The 23,832-nt window shown below is 43.8% G+C and overlaps 1 protein-coding gene across 1 annotated transcript in view; it reads left to right on the forward strand.

Moving 5' to 3' along the window:
* The first annotated feature begins 2,418 nt into the window (after positions 1-2,418).
* Positions 2,419-23,832, forward strand: part of LOC103200570 (cell migration inducing hyaluronidase 1) — an 81,542-nt gene continuing 60,128 nt past the window's right edge. Inside the window, exons 1-8 of the mRNA XM_007945089.2 lie at positions 2,419-2,512; positions 6,313-6,459; positions 6,954-7,092; positions 7,815-8,051; positions 10,753-10,932; positions 18,160-18,230; positions 19,769-19,864; positions 21,386-21,507. Of these exons, the coding sequence (XP_007943280.1) occupies positions 2,419-2,512; positions 6,313-6,459; positions 6,954-7,092; positions 7,815-8,051; positions 10,753-10,932; positions 18,160-18,230; positions 19,769-19,864; positions 21,386-21,507 (1,086 nt within the window). The remainder of the gene's footprint in view (positions 2,513-6,312; positions 6,460-6,953; positions 7,093-7,814; positions 8,052-10,752; positions 10,933-18,159; positions 18,231-19,768; positions 19,865-21,385; positions 21,508-23,832) is intronic.

Below are 23,832 nucleotides of genomic sequence, written 5' to 3' on the forward strand. Positions count from 1 at the left end.
AGTATTTGAGCATTATTTTCTCCAAGTGGAATTTGTTTTTATATCCATCAAGAAAGTGATGTTTTGTTTTTTGGGTTTTCTGTTGTCTTTGAAGTTATCTATGATAAGGACCCCAGGTGGTGCAAACAGTTTGTGCTTGACTGCTAACCTAAAGGTTGGCAGTTTTAACCCACCCAGTGGCACCACAGAAAAAAAGCCCTGGTGATCTGCTTCCATAAAGATTACAGCCAAGAAAACCCTATGGAGAAGTTCTATTCCATACCACATAGGGTCACCATGAGTCTGGATCAACTTCATGGCAATAGGTTTGGTTTTCAGCTTTTGGATGATATCAAGAAAATGTCAGAGTTTAAACGCCTATGTGAACCAGCCTTCCCACTCTACACATGGGAAGACTGAGACCCACAGGAGGAAATGGCTTGGTGAGGGTCACTCACAGCATAGGGCAAGATGGGTGCCCACACCTGTACTGCCACCCACACACTGCTGCCTCAAGTCTTAGTACCTGTCATATTTCTTTACCAACTTAAGGTGCTAGCTCATGGCCCAAAAGCAATGTTTCCTTTCAGAGTGGCCCCATGATGATTTGGGCTTCTTGGTAGCAGACAACAAACTGCCTTTAGTTTTTCTAAGCTGATCAGGGTTCTGGCTTTCCCCTGAGGACCCTAAAGCACCCCTGTTCCTAGTTTCTCCTCCTTTCTATTACAAAGGGCATGAAAATGAATACTCCTCCTCTGGGGGCCATGGGAAAGCAGCCATTCCCAGATGCTGTGATGCATGACAGAAGCAACTAGAATGGGCCCTGTTGTTCTCCACAGATCAAGTCTGGACCCAGGCAGGGTGCCCGTCCGTTATGAGGACACCACCAGCATTGATTCTGAGAGTATCATTTCCTCCCTCCCTGGGCTCCCCAAGCACACCTGTGTGAGAGATGGCAGGCAAAGGGCCCAGTTGGCTCCCGTTTCAGACCTCTCCTGCCTACCACAGCCCTCCGAGTACACACACAGAGCTACACTTTGAGCCAAGAGGTCAGGGATGATCAGATCTGTCACTGAACTAGTTTGAAGGACAGAGCCTGTATCGAGTGAGATAGTTGTCAGCCCCTCACTCCATGTGAGAGAATATCAGTCTGTTTCTGGGCACAACTGTAGTCATACTCAGGGGAGGATCTGGGGAGATAGGCATAGAAGCTGGAGCTGGCTGCTTCCAATCTCCCATCTAACTAAGCTCTGTGTGACTTGAATGTGGAGGTTTCACCAAATGGCATGATAATTTGAAAGGGAAATATTTATCATTTTTTCAGGTTCCTGTTTTCTGGTTTATGTAGGCAGGTTCCCATTTCCACCTTGTGTATTAGTTAAAGGGGAAAACATGAATGGCTGTAGTAAAATTGAAATGTAATTCCCTCTCACATAACAATAAATCCAGATCATCAGCAAGTTTAGACCTCTATAAGTTCTCTTCAGGGTCAGGGCCCAGGTTCTTTACCTTTGCTTTGCTACCACATGGTCCAAGATAGCTGCTGAAGATCCAGCCATCTTATCTGCTTTCTAGCTAGCAAGGAAGAGGAAAGAGGGAAACAAGGCACCAGCTTTCCCTTAAGGATATTTCTGGAATATACACTATACTTCTGCTATACTTGATCAGAACTTAATTTCAAGGCCATAACTAACTGCAAAAGACATTGGGAAATGTGGTCTTTGTTCTAGGCAGCCATGTGCCCAAATAAAAACTGAGAACTTTGTTACTAAGGAAAGAAGGTAGAATGGATATTGGGGGATAATTGGATATCTCTGTCCCCCTTCTTCTTGGATGGGGAGTATGAAGAGGGTTTGTAACACACAGGTTATCCATATTTAGGGTTTCAATGTTATGATCCAAGACTAGTGACAGCAGCATAGACTGTTAGAGGTGCAGGAAATGACAGAAACCAGGAAGTCCACGGATTAGGAAACTGAGGCCCGGAAAAGTTAAACAGATCAGCTGAGATCATACAGCTGACTGGCCCCATTGAATTTCCAGTTTATGTTCAGGCAGTGTATTTTTCTTCTTTGTTTCTTAACTTGAGAAAAAAGACTTCATTCTGGAAGGGAGGGAGCTTGAGCACCAAGAATGAAATTTCATCCCTTGCTGGGTCTCTGAACTGCAGGACACAGGCAGGACAATGGCAGGATTTGCTGGCCTGATCTGCCCAGCCCTGGGTCATGGTGGCAGTGGGAGGCCACTGGGAGAACTCTGCATGGACTGACAGCAGCGTGTCCTGCCTTGCACTGCCCCATCTGCTGCCTCTGGTTCTGTGTGTGCACGTGGCTCTGTCTGTCTCTGTGTCTGCCCTGCCATCCTGCACATTGACAAGAACCCAACCAAGTTGTATATCTGACCCCAATGTGCTTCTGTTTCAGGGAGTGCTCTGCCACCATGGGAACTTCAAGGAGGCAAGACTTCCCCTCCAGGGTGGTGCTGATCATCAGCTGGCTCATCCTGGCCAGCTTCCCTGGGACCACATCCACAGGTAAGACACCATACAGAGTGGGACCTCTCCATCTCAGTGTGGAAGGGCACAGTGCCTCAGTGAAGCAGGGCTGCTGGGGCTAGGGGTAGGAGCCATGGGATCAGAGTCAGGATCCGACTCATCTTTGCTAACTCAGTGATCCTAGGCAAGTCCTGTGCTGGGCTTCAGTGTCATCATCCACAAAATGATGGGTTGGACTAAAACCAAGAGGTGCAAACTCAGTGTCTACAGGGGCCAGTCATGTGACATAAATGAGTGAAACTGGTCAAATGGGGACTGTGATCACCAGTCCTCTCTAAAGGGACTTGGATTTCTCAGTCTGGCCAGTGTTGCCATGTGAGAATGTGGTACAGCATCTTCTGAATTTTGAGAAACCAGAAATCTAAATTTTTATGTAAAAAATTCCTATTTTTTAAATATTGGTGATGAATTCAAATTTACAAACCACTCTGGAAGGAAGCCTGAAAAAACACCCCATGTATTTGCAAACCAGCTTGCTACCTGTGATTCGCCTAATCTCAGTGATCCCTTCCCACTTCAGTACCATAAGATCTAAGTACACTTAAGCATGATGTAAGCTGTGCAGTGCTATGCAAGACTTAGGTCTATTTTCCCAATCTCAATATCTTCCACTTTTTCTTTGAATGATTTTGAATTGACATCCAGAAACACAAGGCAAATTTTCCTGAGCTCTAGGAAACAGGAATCAAGTAAACTAAACTTGAGGTGGAAGGTAAGACCATTTCCAGCCCTTCACTGATTTCTACAAATAAAAACCCACCGTCAAATGATCTCAACCAAGAGCCATCTATCCAGCTGCAATAAAGGACTATCTATCCCAAGCCAAACTTGTCACTGCTTGGCTTGAGTTGTGAGGTGGGAGCTGCTACAGAGTTACGACTTATGCTTCTTGTGATGAGAGAGCCTACAAGGTCAGACTGACCAACTCCAAGTCCAAGTGTGAAATCTGATGCAAACTTGTGCCCTTGTAGAGTACAAGGAGCAGTTGGGAAATGTGGACTGTATGATACCTTGAGGCTTTGTCTGGTGGACTGGAGTCCTAGCATGCTCGTGGCTCCTTGCCTGGACCTCTGGGCTCACCAGTTGATCACATGTGCTCTCCATACATGAGGGAATCTGACATGCCAGGTCCAGGACCAGCTGGAAGGCAGCCGAGGACCTCCAATCCCCTCTGCTAAAAGCCAGACGTGCACTTGATCCTGTCTGGAAACAAATTCAGGGATAAGCATTGACCTTCAGAAGCCGCTCAGTGGGGCAGGTGCTCTGGAACCCCCACCCCAGGGACTACTCTTGACTGTTGAGTACCTAGGCAGACAGCCCACCTCCACCCATCCCAGCAGCTCACTGCAGCCCTGCTCTCACATTAAAGTGCAAAGCCCGGAATGAGCAGCACTGCAGTTTGTCATCTTATTGCCATAGCTTGAGCCCCTTGGAGTTTACAACAGCTGGAAGAGCTGCTTCAGTAAAACTCCAAGAGATGTGAAACTTTCTCCTTAGTGAAAGAGAACCAGGGCCTACTTTAGGCCTGACAGCAAGCAGACATAGCATAAAAGAGGAGTATGTAAGGATGGGGAGTGAGTTCACTCAGCAAACATTCATTGAGTGCCTGGACTGTGCTAGGCAGAAAAGAGGAGAAGGCCAGTCCCTGCTTCCTGATGGGCAAAGAAGACAGTGCTGTGAGTGGGCTTAAAAAACCCACTGAGTCAATTCTGACTCAAAGCAACACTATAGGACAGAGTAGAACTGCCCCATGAGATTTCCAAGGCTATAAATCTACACAAAAGCAGACTGCCTTATCTTTCTCCCACACAGCTGCTGGTGGGTTTGAACTGCTGGCCTTTTTTTTCTTAGCAGCCCAGTGCTTTAACCACTGCACCACCAAAGTTCCTGTGAGTGGGCTTAGGGGATCCAAATCAGGCACTGTTGCATGTAAAGGAAGGAACAATTCCCTTCCAGTTCTCTTTGTGGTAGATAAATATGGGACAGGGTCTCATACCCCAGAGATAACTGAATAGAAATTAAGTAACGTGAGAACTGGCATGCCAATAATTTCACATAAGCCAGATCCCTCCTGGAGTCCCAGTCCCATGATATTAGTCACTGTGTCTACTTTGCTTGAGAGATGTGACGTCCTGGGCTCCCTGCTTCCATTCCTTCCAGGACCTCCCCCAGTGTCTTCATCATCCGAAACCTCACCCCTGTCATGGGCTTACCAGTCCCTCACCTCCCCACCTCTGCACTCCCCACCCCAGTTATTTTGATATCTACTGTTTCATACTTTATAGCTTTCTAGTGACAGAAAAATAGAGAGCATCAGGGTCTGTTCTCTGAGGCAGAATAGTCAGTCTCTCTCTCTCTCTCTCTCTCTCCACCTCCCTCTCTCTCTCTCTCTCTCTCTCTCTTTTCTCCATTGACTTTCCTACCTCTTTCCCTCTGTGGATTTTTCTTTGCTCTTCCAGGAGACTCTTCCAGTTTCTGAGCCAGTCCTCCCACCCACACCCATCCGTGGCACACTGCTGGATTAGAACCTTAGCAATAGAGTATGGAGGGGCCTCCCAGTTATTCTGAGCCAGGGGAGAAATACTTCTGTTAACACTCACCACAGGGCTTTTTAGATTCAACAAGATATTCACACTCATTAGCCTACTGTTGGCCACACTTAACATCAGACTCATGTTGGAGGATATAGGATGGGAAACATAGCTGCCATCAGGGCAGCATCAGGCATTTCCTTTCCTTGGGAGAGTCCTTCCATCAGTCCACACAGCCATTCAGAAACTCGTCTCTTTGGTTTCCCAAGTGACAATTCAGGTGAGAGGAAACAACACTGTCATCAGACAGGTGTGGGAACTGCCCTTGCTTAGAAGCCTTAGGCCCCACTGGAGCCACTATCTCTTATAATGACTCCCTAGACATAACTTCCATTGTTCCTATAAGGGACATGTCCAATAACAAGAGTCAGTGCAGTTAGGGAAGCCCAAAGCATGACCTCTCCACAAGGTACTTATTGTTCATTCATTGTTCTTCTCAGTTTAGAAGCCACTTACTAATCATTTGTTATAAGCAGTGCTGCTTGATAGTATAATTTATACCAACAGACATCTTTCTCAATTTCCAGGGGACCAGAGCTAGAACAGTAACCAAAGACCAAATTCTCGTACAGAAAGAGAAAGAATTTCCCTAGCTCTTCAAACACTGCTTTCCAGAGAACACAATGGCTTGGAATCCAAGTAATCTAGGTAGATCATTGCATAACTTTAGATTTGGGAATGTCCAGAGGAATCATCTGGTGTACTCTTCATTTCATCAATGGGGAAATTGAGCCCAGAAAAAGCAAGTGATTTGTCCACAGATAAATGATGAAGTAATGAAAGAGATGGGACTAAACCCCAGGGCTCCTGACCTTTGTACCAGAGGGGTGTCTCCCTGTTCTCTCTAAGGCCTGGTTTTTAACTCAAGAGGAGGCAGTGTCCTTGAGTGGTGCAAAAGGTTAATGCTTGGCTGCTAATTGAAAGGCTGGAAATTTGAGTCTACCCAGAGACATCTCAGAAGAAAAGCCTGGCTATCTACTTATGAAAAATCAGGCACTGAAAATCCCCGTGGAACACATTTCTACTCTGATATCCATGGGGTTGCTATGAGTTAAAATTGCCTCAGTGGCAACTGGAGAAAGAAGGCAGGGTCTGTGGAGATGGATGGGAGCCCCCTTGTGGTCTGTGGTAATCCTCACTTGGTGAGACTGGTGGATGGGAGTTGTGACATCTCTTTGTCCTTGCCAGTAGCAGCTGAGTGCCCTGACCAGAACCCTGAGCTACAGCCCTGGAGCCCTGGTCATGACCAGTATCACCATGTCCACATCAGCCAGGGCAAAGCACTGCTACTCACCTCTTCTGCCACGGTCTACTCCATCCACATCTCAGAGGGAGGTAAGCCAATCTGCCCCTTTCCCCTCCATTGTCTCAGAGCTTAACAGATGGGATGCAGGTGTCCAGAACTTCATATGGGCAAAACAAATGCCACATGCTTTGGGTCAATGTTTGAGCATCTGGCTCTTTGGTAGCCATCAGCTCTGGGCACTTAGGAATGGCTTGTCAGAGAGCCAATCTTTGTGAAAGAAGTGTTCCTAGAAGAAATCCTTTTTGATGCTCTGAGCAGTCTTGTGTATTTTACCTTTGGATGCTTGGTCATCAAATGCAGTGCCTGCGATAATGACGAGATACCAGATGGGTTTATTTGCACATTGCGAGGAAGAAAAGAAAAGTAATTACTTGGGAGGACAGCAAGTATTGAGGTGTTCAAAAGATGTACCGACTTGCCTGCCTAGATAAGATGGGGGATTAGGGAGGCTGCCCTTGGCTCTGCTATAGTCATACCCCCTAACACTGGTTTCTGAATCCTCATTCCACTCCTACCTTACCAGGAAAGTTGGTCATTAAAGACCATGAAGAGCCGATTGTTCTGCGTACCCGGCATATCCTGATTGACAGTGGAGGAGAACTACATGCCGGGAATGCCGACTGCCCTTTCCAGGGCAACTTCAGCATTGTTTTGTATGGAAGGTGGGTAGACAGCTTTCATGGGTCAAGTGCTATTCTTGGATCTGATGGGCAGGAGGCTTTCCAAAAGAGAGGGAGGCAAGATGGTGAGCCTTTAGTGTAAGACAGGAATCATCATTAGATCCTGCCAGATCACAACCATGAACAAGACACACATGGTGGTTTGGATGAGCTAGAGAAGTACATGATGCATTTTATTTATTGTGGCCTTGGTGCCATGCTTACATTACAGAAGTCCCTGCCAGCTTCTCAGCCGCCTGCCAATCATGTCATGGTTCTAGGAAGCTCTGCAAGGTTTTATTGAATAAGTTATGATGGACAAGATAAAGAAAAATTCCATGCAGTATTTACCTCTGGCCATGTTCCCCCTTTAAGCAATTGAGAGTCCTATGAAGTGATAGCCAAGAATATACAAGGGCATATGATACCTGTCCAGGTGATTTCACATCTGATACAGACTAAAATATAAGATAATTACAACTGAAATAAGTACAAACAAACTAATGATAGGCACTTCTACTTGATATTTTGGGGCCTTCTTTTACTCAGGCTTAGAAAGAGCTGGTTGCTAATACTGTCTCTATTGACTTTAGGTAATCATCAAAAGTGTGGCTGACATTGTAGGAGCCACCATGGGAGACAGGGAGTAGTGATGGTCCTCTCTGGGGTCAGCACCTGGTAAAGAGATGTGCCGGTTGACTCTAGGGAGCTGTTCTCTCTTGTAGAGCTGATGAGGGTATTCAACCAGACCCTTACTTTGGCCTGAAGTACATTGGAGTTGACAGAGGAGGCACTCTTGAATTGCATGGACAGAAAAAGCTCTCCTGGACATTTCTGAGCAAGACCCTTCACCCAGGTGGCATGGAGGAAGGAGGCTATTTTTTTGAAAGGAGCTGGGGCCATCGTGGAGTCATTGTTCATGTCATCGACCCTAAGTCAGGGACAGTCATCCATTCTGACCGGTAAGCTTTGCCTTCACTTAAACACATATTCATTCATTCAACATGGGTTTGTTGGGCATGTGCTCTAGCCAGACACTGTTTTAGGTGCTGTGAGTATAGAAGAGAATGACATAAACAAAGAAGAAGGGCCCTGAAGGAGTCATAGTCCTCCGCAGGCATTTGCCTAATGAAGCCAAATTTAGCAGGAACAAGCACACACACACACACACACACACACAACTCAGTTTCAGATTGTGATTAGTGGTCATTAAAAAAATGACAGAGAAATGGTAGAGTGTGGTATGGAAAACCACTTTGGATAGGGTGGCTGAGGAAGGCTAGTGTAAGTAAGAACCATTTGAATTGAGAAGTGCAGAGTCAAAATGAGTCAGGGAGACAGTTCATGCCAGAGGGAGACACTGCCAAGTCTGCAGAGGGACAGAGGCAAGAAAGGGCATGATGTTCTCAAAGAAGAAAAAGGCCATCAGAGAGGCTGGAGTATGGGGAGCAAAGGAAGAGCAACACACAAGAATGTTGGAGATACAAGCAAGACAGGTGTCAGACCTAGAAGGCTATGGTAAGAAGCTGAGATTTATTCTTAGTGGGATGGGAAGCCACTGAATAACTTTAAGAAAGGGCATAAGATCTGATTTAAAAGAATATCCTGGCTGCTGTGTGGAGAATGGTTGGATTATTGAGTGCAAAAGCAAAAGCAATTGAAATGGTTAGGAGGCTTCTTCTGTATTCTGGGCAAGAAATGGAGAGAAGTGAGTGGATTTGAGAGGCATTCAGAGGCAGAATAGGCAGGTCTGTATTCCCTTCCCTATCACCCTCTTCTGTGGCCCTGATATCTAACAGATAGTGCTGTAGCTGGGCCTGCCCATTGGACTCCTGGAGGCTGTCTTCCAGGTCCTGCAGAGGCTGCCCCAGGCCACTCAGAGGGAAGGATCCACTGGGAAGGACACAGCTTGGGTAGGAAAATGGTGACAGAACTATCCTGGAGCTTCTGAAGGAGGGAGATGTGGAACTCCTCAAGAACAGAGCTTGAACCAGGAGTGTCAGTGTGAGGCAGTAGCAAAGGGAAACAGCTGTGATACAGGAGGAGGTTGGGCAGAGCTGAAGTGCTGCTGGTCCACACAGGACAGCCAAACCTCACCCTCTGGTGAATATTAGTAACAATAATACAATCATTGCATAGCACTGTGTTTACTACTTGACCTACCATTGTTGTTGTACCATACATAGTTTAATCTTCATAAAAATTCTGTAATGATCCCCATTATACAGATGAAAATGCAGAGACTTGACTTAGACAGGCTAAACTTGCTCAGTCACAAAGCTGGTAAGTGTGGGAGCTGGGATTCAAATCCAGGTCTATGAGGATCCTTAACCACCATATTGCCTCTACTGGATCCCTGGTGACAGCTGTCTGCCTCAGCCAGGGGCCAGGCAAGCCTAAGCTTGTAAGTAGCAATTGATGCCCAATGAACATGACTGATGCAAAGCATGCTAGAAAGCCTCCAGTTTCATACAAGAAAGAGCAGTCTCCTCAATCACATGTTGATTCCTTGGCACTCCTTCCTAAATAATTACAGTGTCATTATTTGCAGCTATCCAACTTCAAGCCTAATTCATCATTGGACTGGATAAAAAGAAGTTATCCAGGCAGCTGCTGTGAAGATTACAAAGACAGAATGCTTGCTCACTCCAAATCTCTTTGGCTTAAAGTGTGTATCTGCAGCCTTGAGAATCTGATAGCTAAATGTGTGTGAATAAATAAAGATACTAATAACAAACACACATGCACACATGGTTCCTGGGTGGCACATATTATTAGGTAATTGGCTGCAAACCCAAAGGTTGGTGTTTTGAGTCTACCCAGAGGCACCTTAGAAAGAAGACTTGGGGATTTATTTGCGAAAGGTCGCAGCCATTGAAAACCCTGTGGAGCACAGTTCTACACAGACATACATGAGGTCACCATGAGTTGCAATTGACTTGATGGCAACTTTTTTTTTCTTTAATTTTGTTTTGCTTTGTGTATATATAAATGGAGGAGTAGAAATTTAGGTCAGCTCTAGGTCAGCTTGTGAAAGGTAGTGAGGATTTGATTAGATGGAGAAAAGGGATGGTATGAGTGAAAACAGGAGTGGGCATGTGATGTGGTCATGGGGCATGGAGATGTGCTTGGCTTGCAGAAGACAATTCTTGAGAAGTGGTAGTAGAGGATGAGGGAGCATGAACAGGGTGGGGCCAGGTTATGCAAACAGTTGAAAACCAGTTTGAGGACTCAGGAACACCTATCCAGCCACCACCCACGCCACCATTGTTTTTCCTTTCCAAAATCTTCTTGGCTTGTTTTTCTAGAGTCATTTTAGAACTATTTGATTTGTTAGGTTCCAAGACAAATTCTTTTAGAGTATCCATTGTGATTGCACAAAACATTTATACTTACATTGTGGAAGAATTGAGATTTTACAAAATTGTGTCTGACCTTTTAAAATTTCTTATTACCAGTAGTAAGATTTCTTTTGAAATCTCTTATCAAGTTATCAAGTTTGAGGTGATCCTTTCTTGTTATAATAAAAACTTCTTTCTTTAAAAATCTTAGCCACTGGGATTTTTGGATGACATGTTAGTTGTTGCAGTAAAGATGGACTTAGATCTCTCTTTTGTGGTTACTTTCAGGACAATTAAATTCCCCTCTCTCTGTCCTTTTTAGGTTTGACACCTATAGTTCCAAGAAAGAGAGTGAACGTTTGGTCCAGTATCTGAATTCGGTGCCTGATGGAAGAATCCTTTCTGTCGCAGTGAATGATGAAGGATCTCAAAACCTGGATGACACAGCCAGGAAAATGATGACCAGACTGGGCAGCAAACACTTTCTGCACCTTGGATTCAGGTACTTCCCAACCCTTTCTTCTCCCTAAGCTCCAGAGCACTGAAGCAACCCCATGCCACCTAGGATTGACCTTCCCCTTCTCTTTTCTTTGGAGACCCTGGCTGGTGCAAACAATTAATGCATTCAGCTACTAACCAAAATGTTGGAGGTTTGAGTCCACCTAGGGGTAACTTGGAAGAATGGCCTGGCTATTTACTTCCAAAATATCAGCCATTGAAAATCCTATGGAGCACATTTCTACTCTGACACACATGGGGTTGCCATGAATTAGAGTTTTTTTTCCTTTCCCTTTGGCCACACTGCTCTAAGTGGTGACAGGAAGATGGAGACACATTCTCTGGATTAGACATATTTGGAGCTTTTTCATAGATTGAATTGTGTTGCCCCAAATATATGTTAACTTTGTTAGGCTATGTTTCCCAGTACTGTGTGGCTGTGATCCGATATGATTATCCTCCATTTTGTGATATATTGTAAATCCTAATAATGTGTTAATGAGGTAGGATCAATGTGGGGTCTGTCTCAAGTCACAGACTTACAAGATGTGACTTAAGTCCTACCCTTACATAAGTCACCAGTCTTACTCAAGTCACCATCACCTTTACTCCAGTTACATCCTTCTCAAAAGATGAAAGGAGAGAGAACAGTGGGGAAGGATCTCACTAATACTAAGAAAGAAGAGCCAGAAGCAGAGTACATCCTTTGGACCAAGAGTCCCTGCACTGAGAGCCTCCTATACCCAGGGAAAGATTGATGCCAAGGCACATAGAGATCTCCAAAGAATGCTGGGCACACAGGTGTTGAAAGGAGACAAAGACTGTCCCCTAGAGTGAAACCTTTGAACTCACACTTGTAGCCCCCAAAACTGTGAAAAAGTAAATTTCTATTTGTTAAAGCCATCATTTATGGTATTTCTGTTATAGCAGTACTAGACAAATAAGAGAATTTGGTACCAGGAGTGGGGTCCTGCACTAACAAACACCTGAAATATGGAAGTGGTTTTCAAATTGAGAATGTATAGAGGCTGGGAGAATTTTAAGGTGCCTAACGGTAAATGCAAGGAGCTCTGGTAGCATAGTGCCTAAGGCACTTGACTGCTAACCAGAAGCCTGGTGGTTCAAACCCACCAGCCACTCCTTGGAAGGAAGGTTGGGCAATCTACTTCCATAGTGGTACTGCCTCAGAAACCCAAGGAGGGTTTGCTATGAGTTGGGCCCAACTTGACGGCACACAACAACAACAACAACAATGATAAATGCAGGAGCTCTGGTAGCATAGTGCCCTAGACATTTGACTGCTAACCAGAAGGCTGGTGGTTCAAACCCATCAGCCACTCCTCAGAAGGAAGGTTGGGAGATATACTTCAATAGTGATACCACCTAAGAAACCCAAGGAGAGGTCACTATGATTCAGATCCAACTTGATGGCAATGTGTAATGGTAAATGCCTAAATTGCCTTGAAGAGATTGTTGGTAGAATTATGGATATCAAAGATAAGTCTGGTGAGGGCTCAGAAGGAAATGAGGAGAACTATAGAGAATGTCTCTATTGTCTTGAGAATACATATGGCACCAGCAACAGAATGTTACTAGAAGCATGGATGTTAAATGTGCTTTTGGTGAAACTTTAAAAGAAAATTGTGAACAGGTAATTAGACAGTAGAGAAGGGAGATAATTTTTATGCAGTGGCAAAGAACCTGTCTGAATTATGTTCAAATGTTGGAGGAAGGTAGAACTTTAAGTGATGAAAAATATTTGGCTGAGGAGATTTCTAAGCAAGATCTCAAAGTGGTCTCATAGCTTCTCTTTGCTGCTTATAGTAAAATACAGGAAGAAAGAGATGGGTTTTAAAATGAACTTTGCAAATGAAACTAAAACTAAAGATTTGGAAAATTTTGTTGTACAAGCTAAGGACATGTATCCTAGAATTTTCACCAAATGACATGGCTACACAAACTTTTGTTAAAGCGATTAAGCCTATGACTGATGTTGTTGTTATATGCCGTGAAGTCAGACCTGACTCATAGCGACCCCTCCTTGGGTTTCCAAGGCGATATCACTACAGAAGTAGATTGCCCAACCTTCCTCTCGAGGAGTGGCTGGTGGATTTGAACCGCCAGCCTTCTGGTTAGCAGTCAAGTGCCTTAGGCACTATGCTACTAGAGCTTTAAGATCTAACAAACTACCACAACAGAAAAACCATCATCTTAGACTGAGGGGGACAGAGGAAGAAAGAAAAGGAAGAATGCCGTCTGCCTTTTGGAATTCTACAGGCAGAAAACAAGCCAGAGGAGCTACATCTATTGCCCTCCAAGAAAAGAACCATCCTTGGAGCAGCTCATAGAGCAGTGGAACTGTTGGAAGAAGCATGAGAAGCAAAGCTGTCTTGATCTCAAAGTGTAGGGCCATGGCTTCTGAGGTTTCAAAGCATAGGACCACCATCTCCTGGATCTCAAAGGGTAGGGCCACAGCCTCCTAAGTTTCAAAGAGTCAGATCTTTGCCAGATTTCTTTATATGAACTCATGAACTCATTCATTCCAGAGTGTAGAGCTGCCATTAGGTGTGCTAGAGGGATGGGACAGCCATTCAAAGCTGAAAGGGCTGCCAGGCCCAAGGGGCAGAAAAAAGGGGCCTGCTAAGGGCCAATTGGGTAGATTTACCACTCAGATGGATATGAAAAATGGGACTGCCCAAAGCTGGGAGAGCAAAGTTGCCATCCCAGAGGACCTGGCAGGTGGAGCTAAAGACCAGGACTGAGAGTCTGCCACCCAGAATCCAGAGAGTGTGGCCAACACCTACTGCCTTGAGTTAGGACCATTGCCTAGATAGTCTCAGAGAACAGAGAATTATTTTCAAGCCTTGAGAGCTACTATAAAGTATTTTGCTGGGTTTTAGATTTGTTTGGTGTCTGTTGTCCCTTCTTTCCTTCCAACTTCTCCCATGTGTAATGAAAATATCTACTTTGTGCCTGTTCCAACATTGTACTTTGGAAACAGAAAACTTTGTTCTAGATTTCACAGGTTTACAGGTGAAGTGGAATTTTGCCCATGATGGAATAAGACTTTGGGGATGGTATGATGGGATGAATGAGATTTACATGTGCCAAAGACATGAATTTGGAGCAAGGGTGCAAAGGATAGCATGTCATGGATTAAATTATGCCTCCCCCCAAAAAAATATGTCAACTTAGTTAGACCATTATTCTCAGTATTGTATGGTGTTCTCCATTTTGTGATCTGATGTAATTATCCTCCATTTTGTGATGTGTTGTAAATCCTAACCTCTATATATTAATAAGGCAGGATCAGTGTGAGGGATGCCTTGTAAAAGAGCATGACTCAAGTCGCATCTTTAGTCAAGTCCTACCCATACTTAAGTCACTACCTTTACTCAAGTCACCACATTTACTCAAATCATGCTCTTCCTTGAGTCAAACCTTTTATCTTACAAGAGATAAAAAGAGAGAGAGAGAAACAAGCAGAGTGGGGAAGGTACTTACTACTACCAAGAAAGAAGAGCCAGGAGTAGAGCATGCCCTTTGGATCTGGGTTCCCTACACTGAGAATCTCCTAGACCCAGGAGAAAACTGAACATGGAGATCTCCAAGGACTGCTGGTCCCATGGATGTTGAAAGGAGACAAGGACCTTCCCTAGAACCAGTACCCTGAATTCAGACTGCTAGTCTCCTACACAGGAGCTCTGGTAGCATAGTGCCTAAGGCATTTGACTGCTAATCAGAAGGCTGGAGGTTCAAACTCACCAGCCACTCCTCAGAAGGAAGATGGGGCAATCTACTTCTGTAGTGAAACTGCCTCAGAAACCCAAGGAAGGGTCACTATGAGTCGGATCCGACTCGATGACACATAACAACAACAACAGCCTCCTACACTGTGAGAAAATAAATTTTTGTTTGTTAAAGCTATTCATCTGTGGTATTTCTGTTACAGCAGCACTGATAACTAAGACAGACTTGTTTTTAAAGGGAGTCTTTTTTTAGTGTTTAAAAAAGCTTTTATTGTGGTAAAGTATGTATAACAAAATTTGCCATTTTAACCTTTTAAAATGTATGAGTTGGTGGCATTAATTACATTCACCATGTTATACAACCTTCACCACTAACTATTTTCAAAACTTTTTCTTCACCCTTAACAGAAACTCAGTGCCCTCTAAGCAATGACTGCACTCCCTCCCACCTACTCGGCCCCTGATAACTACTAAAAATCTTTGGCCTCTATAGATTTCCCTATTCCAGATTATTCATACAACTATCTAGAATGTAGGATCATGCAATATTTATCCTTTTGTAACTGACTTATTTCACTCACCATAGTATTTTCAAATTTTATCCATATCTTAGTATATATCTTAATGTCTCTTTATGGCTGCATAATATTCCATTGTAGGTATATACATTTTATTTATCCATTCATCTGTTGATGGACACTTAAATTGTTTCCACCTTTTGGCTATTGTGACTTAGTCACAGTTAACATTGGCATACAAGTACTTGTTTAAGTCTCTGCATTTAAGTCTTTTGGGTATATACCTAGGAATGGAATTGCTGGATCATGTGATAGCTCTATGTCTAACTCTTTGAGGAACTGTTTTTCCTTACAAACATATTCCAAAGCAAAATGTCTTTATATGAACTCATGAACTCATTCATTCAGGTAGTTTAAGAAATACTAGTTAAGCATGTACTGTATGCAAAAGCCATGTCTCACATGTGTAGCTAATCCAGCTAATTGCCCTTTGACAGAGAGAGCATCCCTGATCATATTGTGCTTTGGAGATTGGTAGACAATTATTTAGAGGTTATGCAAAGTGTCTTTGGTCAGCCAAAGATACAAGGAGAAGGCCCTTTGATGTGCTTCATTGTGTATTTCATTTGCCTTAGATTGTAACACCACACCTGCATTTGGCATGCACACATATTGGCACCAAGAGGACTGTTTGTCCCCTAGTAACTATATGTTTTCATCTTGTCAAATCAGGTCTCAGCTTGGTAGAAAGTAAAAATGATTTGTCCTATGGCTGTTTGGAGGTTGTGACACTCCTCCTTCCAACTCCCAAGATCATGGGCAAGATGAGGGCAGGCCAGAGCCTTTTCTGGGCTCAGAGCAAAGCCATGTTCCTGTCTGCCCAAAGATCCCCAGGCAAAGGATGGGCATTCCAGGTGCCAGGGTGCATTCTTTGACAGCCCAAGGCTGCTCCTTCTGGAAAGGTTTAGGCAGGAAACCCAAGCAGCCAAAGATGACAAAGATAGCTTGGCATTGCAAGGCTTCTTTGTTAGCAAGAACTAAGGGCACTTCCACTTCACTGTTTTATAAAACCAAAAGACTGAGATAAAGAGAACTGTAAAAGGGACTGGCTACTTGAGGCCTCAGCAGAAGAAGGCAGTGGCTAAGGGCCCAGGACCTGGCAACCAACTGCCTGAACTTGAGTCTTGGCAGAACCTCCTACTAGGTGTGACCTCAGGCAAGTGATTCACTCTCTGCATGGGTCCTGATCTGTGAAGCAGGGATATGTCAAGGAATATCTCAAAGGACTATTGGGAGAAGTAAATGTGATAATATACACAAAATATTTGCCATGGTGCTTGGCACAGACTAAGCACATAATAAACCACAGCAACTACTCTTTCCTTATGAACCAACAGTTACGAGAAGGGCCAATGCTTGCCATGTTTTGTTATAGACATTTGCACACTAGAGTAGATAGATCAGCAGGAATTATATATTTATCTCTTATTTACATGTTGCTGTTGTTGTGTGCCATCACATTGATTCTGACTTATAACAACCTTGTAAGTCAGAATAGAACTGCTCGATAGGGTTTCCTAGGCTGTAATCTTTAATGGGAGCAGATCACCAAGCCTTTCCTCCCGAGGAATGGCTAATGGGTTCAAACTACTGACCTTTCGGTTAGTAGTGGAGTACTTAACTATGGCATCACCACCTTTTCTTATTGTATGGAGACACACTTTGAGTGACAAACTCAAAGCATCTGAAATGAGTAGAAGATCTGAGACTTTAATTCTGTGCCTTTCATTCTTTCATTCATTCTTAAATGGATATTGAGGGCATATTGAGTCAATATTGGCATGGGGCACTGTGCTAGATTGGGTAAAGTGAGCTCTCATAGGAAGGCAGACATTAAATGCAGAACGATGTTGGCAAGAGGCTCAAGTAGAGCTGTAGTGCAAGCTTGTGAGTGAGGACGAGAGCAAAAAGGTTCCCCACGGAGGAACTAGCAGGTTCAAAGGCCCAGGGGTGAACATGTGGCTATTTTGAAAGAGTGGAAGAAGTACAAGCAGTAACAGGGAATGTTAGAGGGCAAGAGGTGAGAGATGTGCATGGGGAGACAGGCACAGGAGGCCTTGTTCTCTCTGTCAAGAATTTGATCTTCATCCAAGGGGCAATGGGGAGCCATTGAAGAATGTCAAGCAAGAGCATGACACTGCCAAATCCCCAACCTCAGTTAAACACCATCCAATAACAACTTACTTTCAATACAAGAGATCAAAACAAAAATAATGAAAGATAATGAGGGACAAAAATTTAAACCCCATAGTAGGAGAGGCTACATTAGACATCATAGGGAAGACAAAATTGGGTAAGAAAACCTCCCTGCCTTATAGCAGCGCACATTTTAACAAAGGAAAGACATGAGTGTCCATGTTTACAAAATCTGAAACTTCTCTTTTCTCCTTCCTGCCATTCAAGAGGAAGAGGACTCTCTCTCTCTCTCTGAGGTTCAGGGCAGACCCTTAGGGTTGTCACATTAGCCTCTGGCATTTTCCTCAAGCTCAAGCTCAACTCAAGGGATGCCGGGTGTGAGAGAAATAACATTACTCTCTTGGTACGTGGTTTCCTTGTTTTCATAAGGGAACCGGAGCACTTGCTTCTGGACATAATTGAGCCTGGCAGGTGTTAAAGTAGGTCTGTTGGCTGGTTTGTTTATTTGTGATCCATGCCCTGTCTACTGCCAGAATGGAGCTGAAGAGGCTCATGATAAGCAAACATCAGGCAAACCAGGCAGCTAGAAAGCCCAGACCAGGATTGCAAGGAAAGTCTCTTATTCTTCTGTAGAACAGATGCCCAGTCAGTGAACTGATTTTCCCCAAGCAACAGAGGTATGCTCCTCAGTAGACACTCTGTTTCAACTCTGCCTGAAGTTCAGGCTCAAACATGTGAAGAACTTTGTTTTGTTTTGTGTTGTTTCAGACACCCTTGGAGTTTCCTAACAGTGAAAGGAAATCCCTCTTCTTCAGTTGAAGACCACATTGAATATCACGGTAATAAATGGTTGGGGAGAGCCCTGATTCTCTCCAGTGTCTCTCTGAACAAGAGAATTGGGGTCTTTCTGAATGTCCCAGTGCCCTCAAAACACAGCTAACCTATTTTCCAACACCCATTTGAATGACCAGCTGCTTCATTGTTCATGTTCCATGAAGGTGGCAAGTCAGTACTGATTTAAGTCAATCACTTGAGATAATAATTGCATATTCACAGAAGTCTTCATTGGCTTCATCCAAAACAAACCATCTTGTGAGAGAGAATCACTGGGTCTGTGGACTCAGGACCATGGTCTTTAGAGACAACATGCTCACCTGGTACACATATTTCATAAAACTTTTATTCTACAACCTACATTGGTGAGGAGCAACAGGGGTCTTAAAAGCTTTTGAGCAGCCATCTAAGAAGCAATTATTGGTCTTCGCTCATCTGGAGCAAAGAAGAGTAAAGAAAATCAAAGTCATCTGGAAACAATTAGTCCAAAAATAAGATGGACCACAAGGACCTCAGCCTCCACTACCCCAAGACCAGAAGAAGTAGATGGTGCCTGGCTACCAATGCTAACTGTTCTGAAAGGGATCAAATCTGGAGATCCTGGATAGAGTGGGAGGGAAAATGTGGAACAAAATTCGAAAACACAAAAATGACCAGAATTACTGGTCAGAAAGAGACTGATGGAACCCCTGAGACTATATCCCTGGGTTACTCTTTGGGCCTAGAAATGGACTCACTTCCATGGATTGGCTCTCAGCCCAACATTAGAAAAACCTACATACAGAACACCTACCCTAAGGCAATGCATCCACCTACTCTAGGGAGATGCACCCTTTAGATCAATCAGCCATGAGACACCAGAGGGGTAGCACTCACATAGAGGGAAAGCTGGACAGACAGGAATGCATAGATAAGAAGGGCACAGGGAGGGGGTGGTCACAGGGAGGAGAGGGGAGGAGTTTTTTATGGTTGTGGATAGTAATCAGGGTGGTGAAATCAGGTGTGCATGAATTGTTGAATGTAAAACAAGTTTGCTTTGTAAATTTGCACCCAGAACACAATTTAAAAAAAAAAAAAAAAGTTTTTTAAGAACAGGAATTGAAAAACAAGAAAAAAAGAAAGATAAAAATGGCATAGGAAAGAGAAGACCTGGGACAAAGCCAGCAGGGGTCATATTTTGAATTAAAAAGACAGTCAGGATGGGTCTTATCATTACCACATAGTGGCAGCCTCCTCTGCCCAGTGAAGGTTACTGGAGGTGCTGCTGGTTCTACTCCCAGGGAAGAATTGATGAGAAATGAGGGAATTTCAAAAGTCTGCATTTGATGGAGCAATACAACTAACCCTTCAAAACTGAAGCAAGAGAAGGGACAATTATTTGCTTTCCAAGAAGAAAGATTTGCCTGGAACTCTTCTTATTAAAAAAAAGAAAGAAAAGGTGTCTCAAGATCCATGTATTTAGATGGTTTTCTCAGGCTTGGAATTGTACCCTTTTGAATCAGAGGGTCTGTCTGAATGCTTAAGCCTCTGGTCTCTCTTACAGGACACCATGGCTCTGCTGCTGCCCGGGTGTTCAAGTTGTTCCAGACAGAGCACGGGGAGCACTTCAATGTTTCTTCGTCCAGCGAGTGGGTTCAAGGTGAGATGCTTGAGAACTTGGTAAAACCTAACAGTGGGATTAAAAGGTTAGGTAGGAATCACTGTCTTTGCAGAGCAAGGTTAATGCTCTTGCACCAAATGTTATTGTTTTTAGCTGCCGTTGAGTTGCCCCTGATTCCATGCACAATGGAATGAAATGCTGCCCCAGGATAGGTTGAAGATTAGATGGCTGTGATCCCCATAAGGTTTACACTGGCAATTTTCAGAAGTAGATGCCAGGCTTTTCTTCCTTGTCCATCTTAGTCTGGACGCTCCTCTGAAACTTGTTCAGGATCAGAGCAACATGCAAGCTTCCGCTGATAAGCAGATGGTGGCTGCTCACGAGGTGCATTGGCTGGGAATTGAACTTGGGTCTTCCTTATTTATGTAGGGTGAGAACTCTATCACAGAATCACCACTGACCTCATTCTTGCACAAATACCAAAAAAAATCAAATTCACTGTCATCGAGTCCTTGGATTTCCAAAGTGGTATCTGTACAGAAGTAGATTGCCCAATCTTTCTTCCAAGGGTGACTGGTGTGTTTGAACTGCTAGCCTCCTGGTTAACAGTCAAATGTCTTAGGCACTACACCACCAGAGCTTCACTGTCACATAGTTATCTAAATTTGCAACTGAAAGCTGTCTTTAACGAATCAAGCCACCTTGACAAATAGCCTTAAAAGGATGTTTCTCCCTTGTTAAAAGATTTTCATATCACCTCAGTTTGGGTCAGTGATACTTAGTTTTGGTCACTGAATGCCCCCCCCCCCTTTTTTTCTCTTACTCTGTAGTATTTTATTTCTTAAACACAATCTGATACAAATATGACTTAGTAAATTAAGATTAGGAAAAAAAAAAAACTGGGTGGGTGAGTAGCATGGAATATCTTTTAAGAGCTAGGCAATGACACTGAACAGGAGAAACAGCTGTGACTACAACGTGACTCATACCTTCAAGTGGCTCACACATGGTTGTGATGGAAAGTAGCAATCCTAGTGACAATCCTTCAATAATAATTTTACAGATGGGTTTTATTTTTCTCCTTTTCATTTATTTACTTTTATAATTACTATAAGCATACCAAGAATATAGATTGTTTTTATAAAGTAAGTAAGTCAGTGGAGGTGGTTTTAATTAAAAGAGAGTCCCTGGGTGGGACGAATGGGTAACATGTTCAGCTATAAATCAAAAAAGGAAGTTTGAGCCCACCTAGAGGCACCTTGGAAGAAAGGCCCAACTCTGAAAACTCAGCCATTGAAAACCGTATGGAGTGCAATTCTACTCTGATACGCTGCCGTGAGGCTGCCATGCATTGGAGTCAATTCACAGCAACTGGTTTTCATTAAAAGATGGAGGAATTAGCAGATTTAATTTACAAGCCACCTGCCCCCCAGCCAAGTGAAACAATGTACAGATGATATTGACTACTCATTGTGCTGAGGGTGCTTTGGGACTGCACTGAGCATGTCCTTGTCTTCATGGACCCTTCCTGACCAACCTTGCTCTTTGCTTTCTGCCTAGATGTGGAGTGGACCGAGTGGTTTGATCATGATAAAGTGTCTTATACCAAAGGTGGGGAGAAAATTTCAGACCTCCGAGCAGCTCACCCAGGAAAATTCTGCAACCGCCCCATTGATATACAGGTATCAAACCTACAACCTTCAAAACTCATTGTCGGGGCTTTCTTTTGTAAAAGACTCTTTAGATCACATGTGTTCTTGTTATGGAGGAATTAAATTTTCTTAGCCTTCCTATGAAACAGGTAAGCCAGAGAAAACCATTCCCATTTATAAACTTAAACTGGAGACCATTATTTGCTCCAGGCCTCACGGCTAGTGAGTTCCAAAGCTAGGACTCAGATTCACTCCTGAATCCTACTTCACAGTTTCTTTTTCTTCTCTTTAACCTCCTCCTTCAGTCCTGGGTCAGAGTGCCCCTACTCCTCAAGGCTAGGAGGGTATGCAGATTTCCTTGGGGGTGAGACCACACCAAAGAGGTTATCTATGGAAAATAACACCCATGGCAATTAGTTTTAGATTACTAAATGATTTCTCACAGCTGGCAATGGAAACTATGATGGTGAATAGAAACTGCTCATTGGCACCCCTCCTCAAATGGTGCCCAGAGCACATGCTGTGCCTCCCATAGCCTAGATATGCTTCTGCATATCAGGCCATCTTTGTATCCCCCACAGCAGCTGGCACAGACATGGAGGTTAACCTGATGCTTAAGAAAATGTGTTTTGAAGCCTGAGAGATCTGAGTTTGCATCCCAGCTCTGTCACTTGTCCTTTGTGGCATATCAGCAGGTTCACGGCCAGAGCCAGGCAAGTGAGGAGTCCAGGGTGCAAAATTTAAGGAGGCACTCACTTTTAGGAGCTGATTCTGCACTTGCACAACATTGAGAGTGTGTGCCTCCTTAAATGTTGCCCTTCCACACACACCAGGCTCCTCATTTGCTGGCCTTAGTTGCAGCCCTAGATATCAGTCATGGGATTTAATTTCTCAGTGCCTCCGTCTCCCCATGTGCAAAAATGAGGATAATAATTGTTTCTTCATAGGGCTGTGTTATTTATTCAGTGCAACAATACATGAAGTGTCAAACCCATAGTGAATGTGCAGTCAATTTTTTGTTTTTATTTTTAAATAATTTTTATTTTATTATTAATTATGATGTTGAAGGAAGGCTGGTGGCACAGTAGTTAAATGCTCAGTTGCTAAACAAAAGGTCGATGCTTCTAACCTACCAGCTGCTCCTGGTGAGAAGGCTGTGGCAGTCTGCTTCTGTGAAGACTAAACCCTTGGAACCCGATGGGGCTGTTCTCCTCTGTCCTATAGGGTTGTTATGGGTCAGAATAGACCTGACAGGAATGGGTTTCAGTTTATAATCTGAATTATTTATTATTATATTGTTTGAAGGAGTCCTGGTGGTAAAACAATTAAGCACTCAGCTGCTAACTAGAAGGTTGGCAGTTTGAACCCACCCATTCAGCAACTCTATGGGAGCTCTGGTAGCATAGTGCCTAAGGCACTTGACTGCTAACCAGAAGGCTGGCAGTTCAAACCCACCAACCACTCCACGGAAGGAAGATGGGGAAATCTACTTCCATAGTGATACTGCCTCCAAAACCCAAGGAGGGGTTGCTATGAGTCGGGTCTGACTCTACGACACCTAACAACAAACAACAACAACATAGGAGAAAAACTGAGCTATCAACTCCTGTAAACATTACAGCCTAGAAAACCCTATGGGGCAGTTCCACCCTGTCACATGGGGTTGCTATGAGTCAAAATCAACTTGATGACACCCAACAAGAACACATTTTATTCTTATTAATTACCATCAATAACAATAAAATTGTGTCTATTTAAAAAGAAGCTCCATTTCCCTGAATGGTGACAGAGCTCTTCTTCACTCTTCTTATCCCAAATTGGGATCATTCTTAAGGATAGAAAAACAGGGGGTGGAGGGGAGCAGAATTGACCAGATGTTCCTCTGAAATTATTGTTGGATATTATACCTTGAAAAATGTCCAGCTCTATTTGATGCTGTCTTTGGGCTCAGTTCTCAATATTATGGGGTTCCCTACTGAAGAGCATGCTGACTTCAAAGGAGAATGTCAGGCAATCAGAGGGGCTGGCTTGACAGTTAGGTGACCTTGAGTCTGCATCTGAACCCCTCTGAGCTTGGCGTTTTCTTCTAAGAATGAGTTTGCAATCCCTGCCTCTCTGTCTGCTATGGAGACCACCCAAGACAGCACATATGAATATGTTACTTACAAGAAAGGGCTGGATTTTAATTGTGGGTGAACTCACATTTATGCACTGGCCTTTTAAGCCAAAGACAATGCCTATCTGCTGGGTTCCAAACAATTCTTCCTAAAAAGTCCCCTCTTTACTTTTTTGGGGGTTGACTATGCTATCCTTCCCTATTTCCCCAGCCCCAGTCCCTTTGGTCTCTGTGCCAAA

Source organism: Orycteropus afer, unplaced genomic scaffold (assembly GCF_000298275.1).
Source record: "Orycteropus afer afer isolate SDZICR_OR568_19922 unplaced genomic scaffold, OryAfe1.0 scaffold00132, whole genome shotgun sequence".
Taxonomy (NCBI): Eukaryota; Metazoa; Chordata; class Mammalia; order Tubulidentata; family Orycteropodidae; genus Orycteropus; species Orycteropus afer.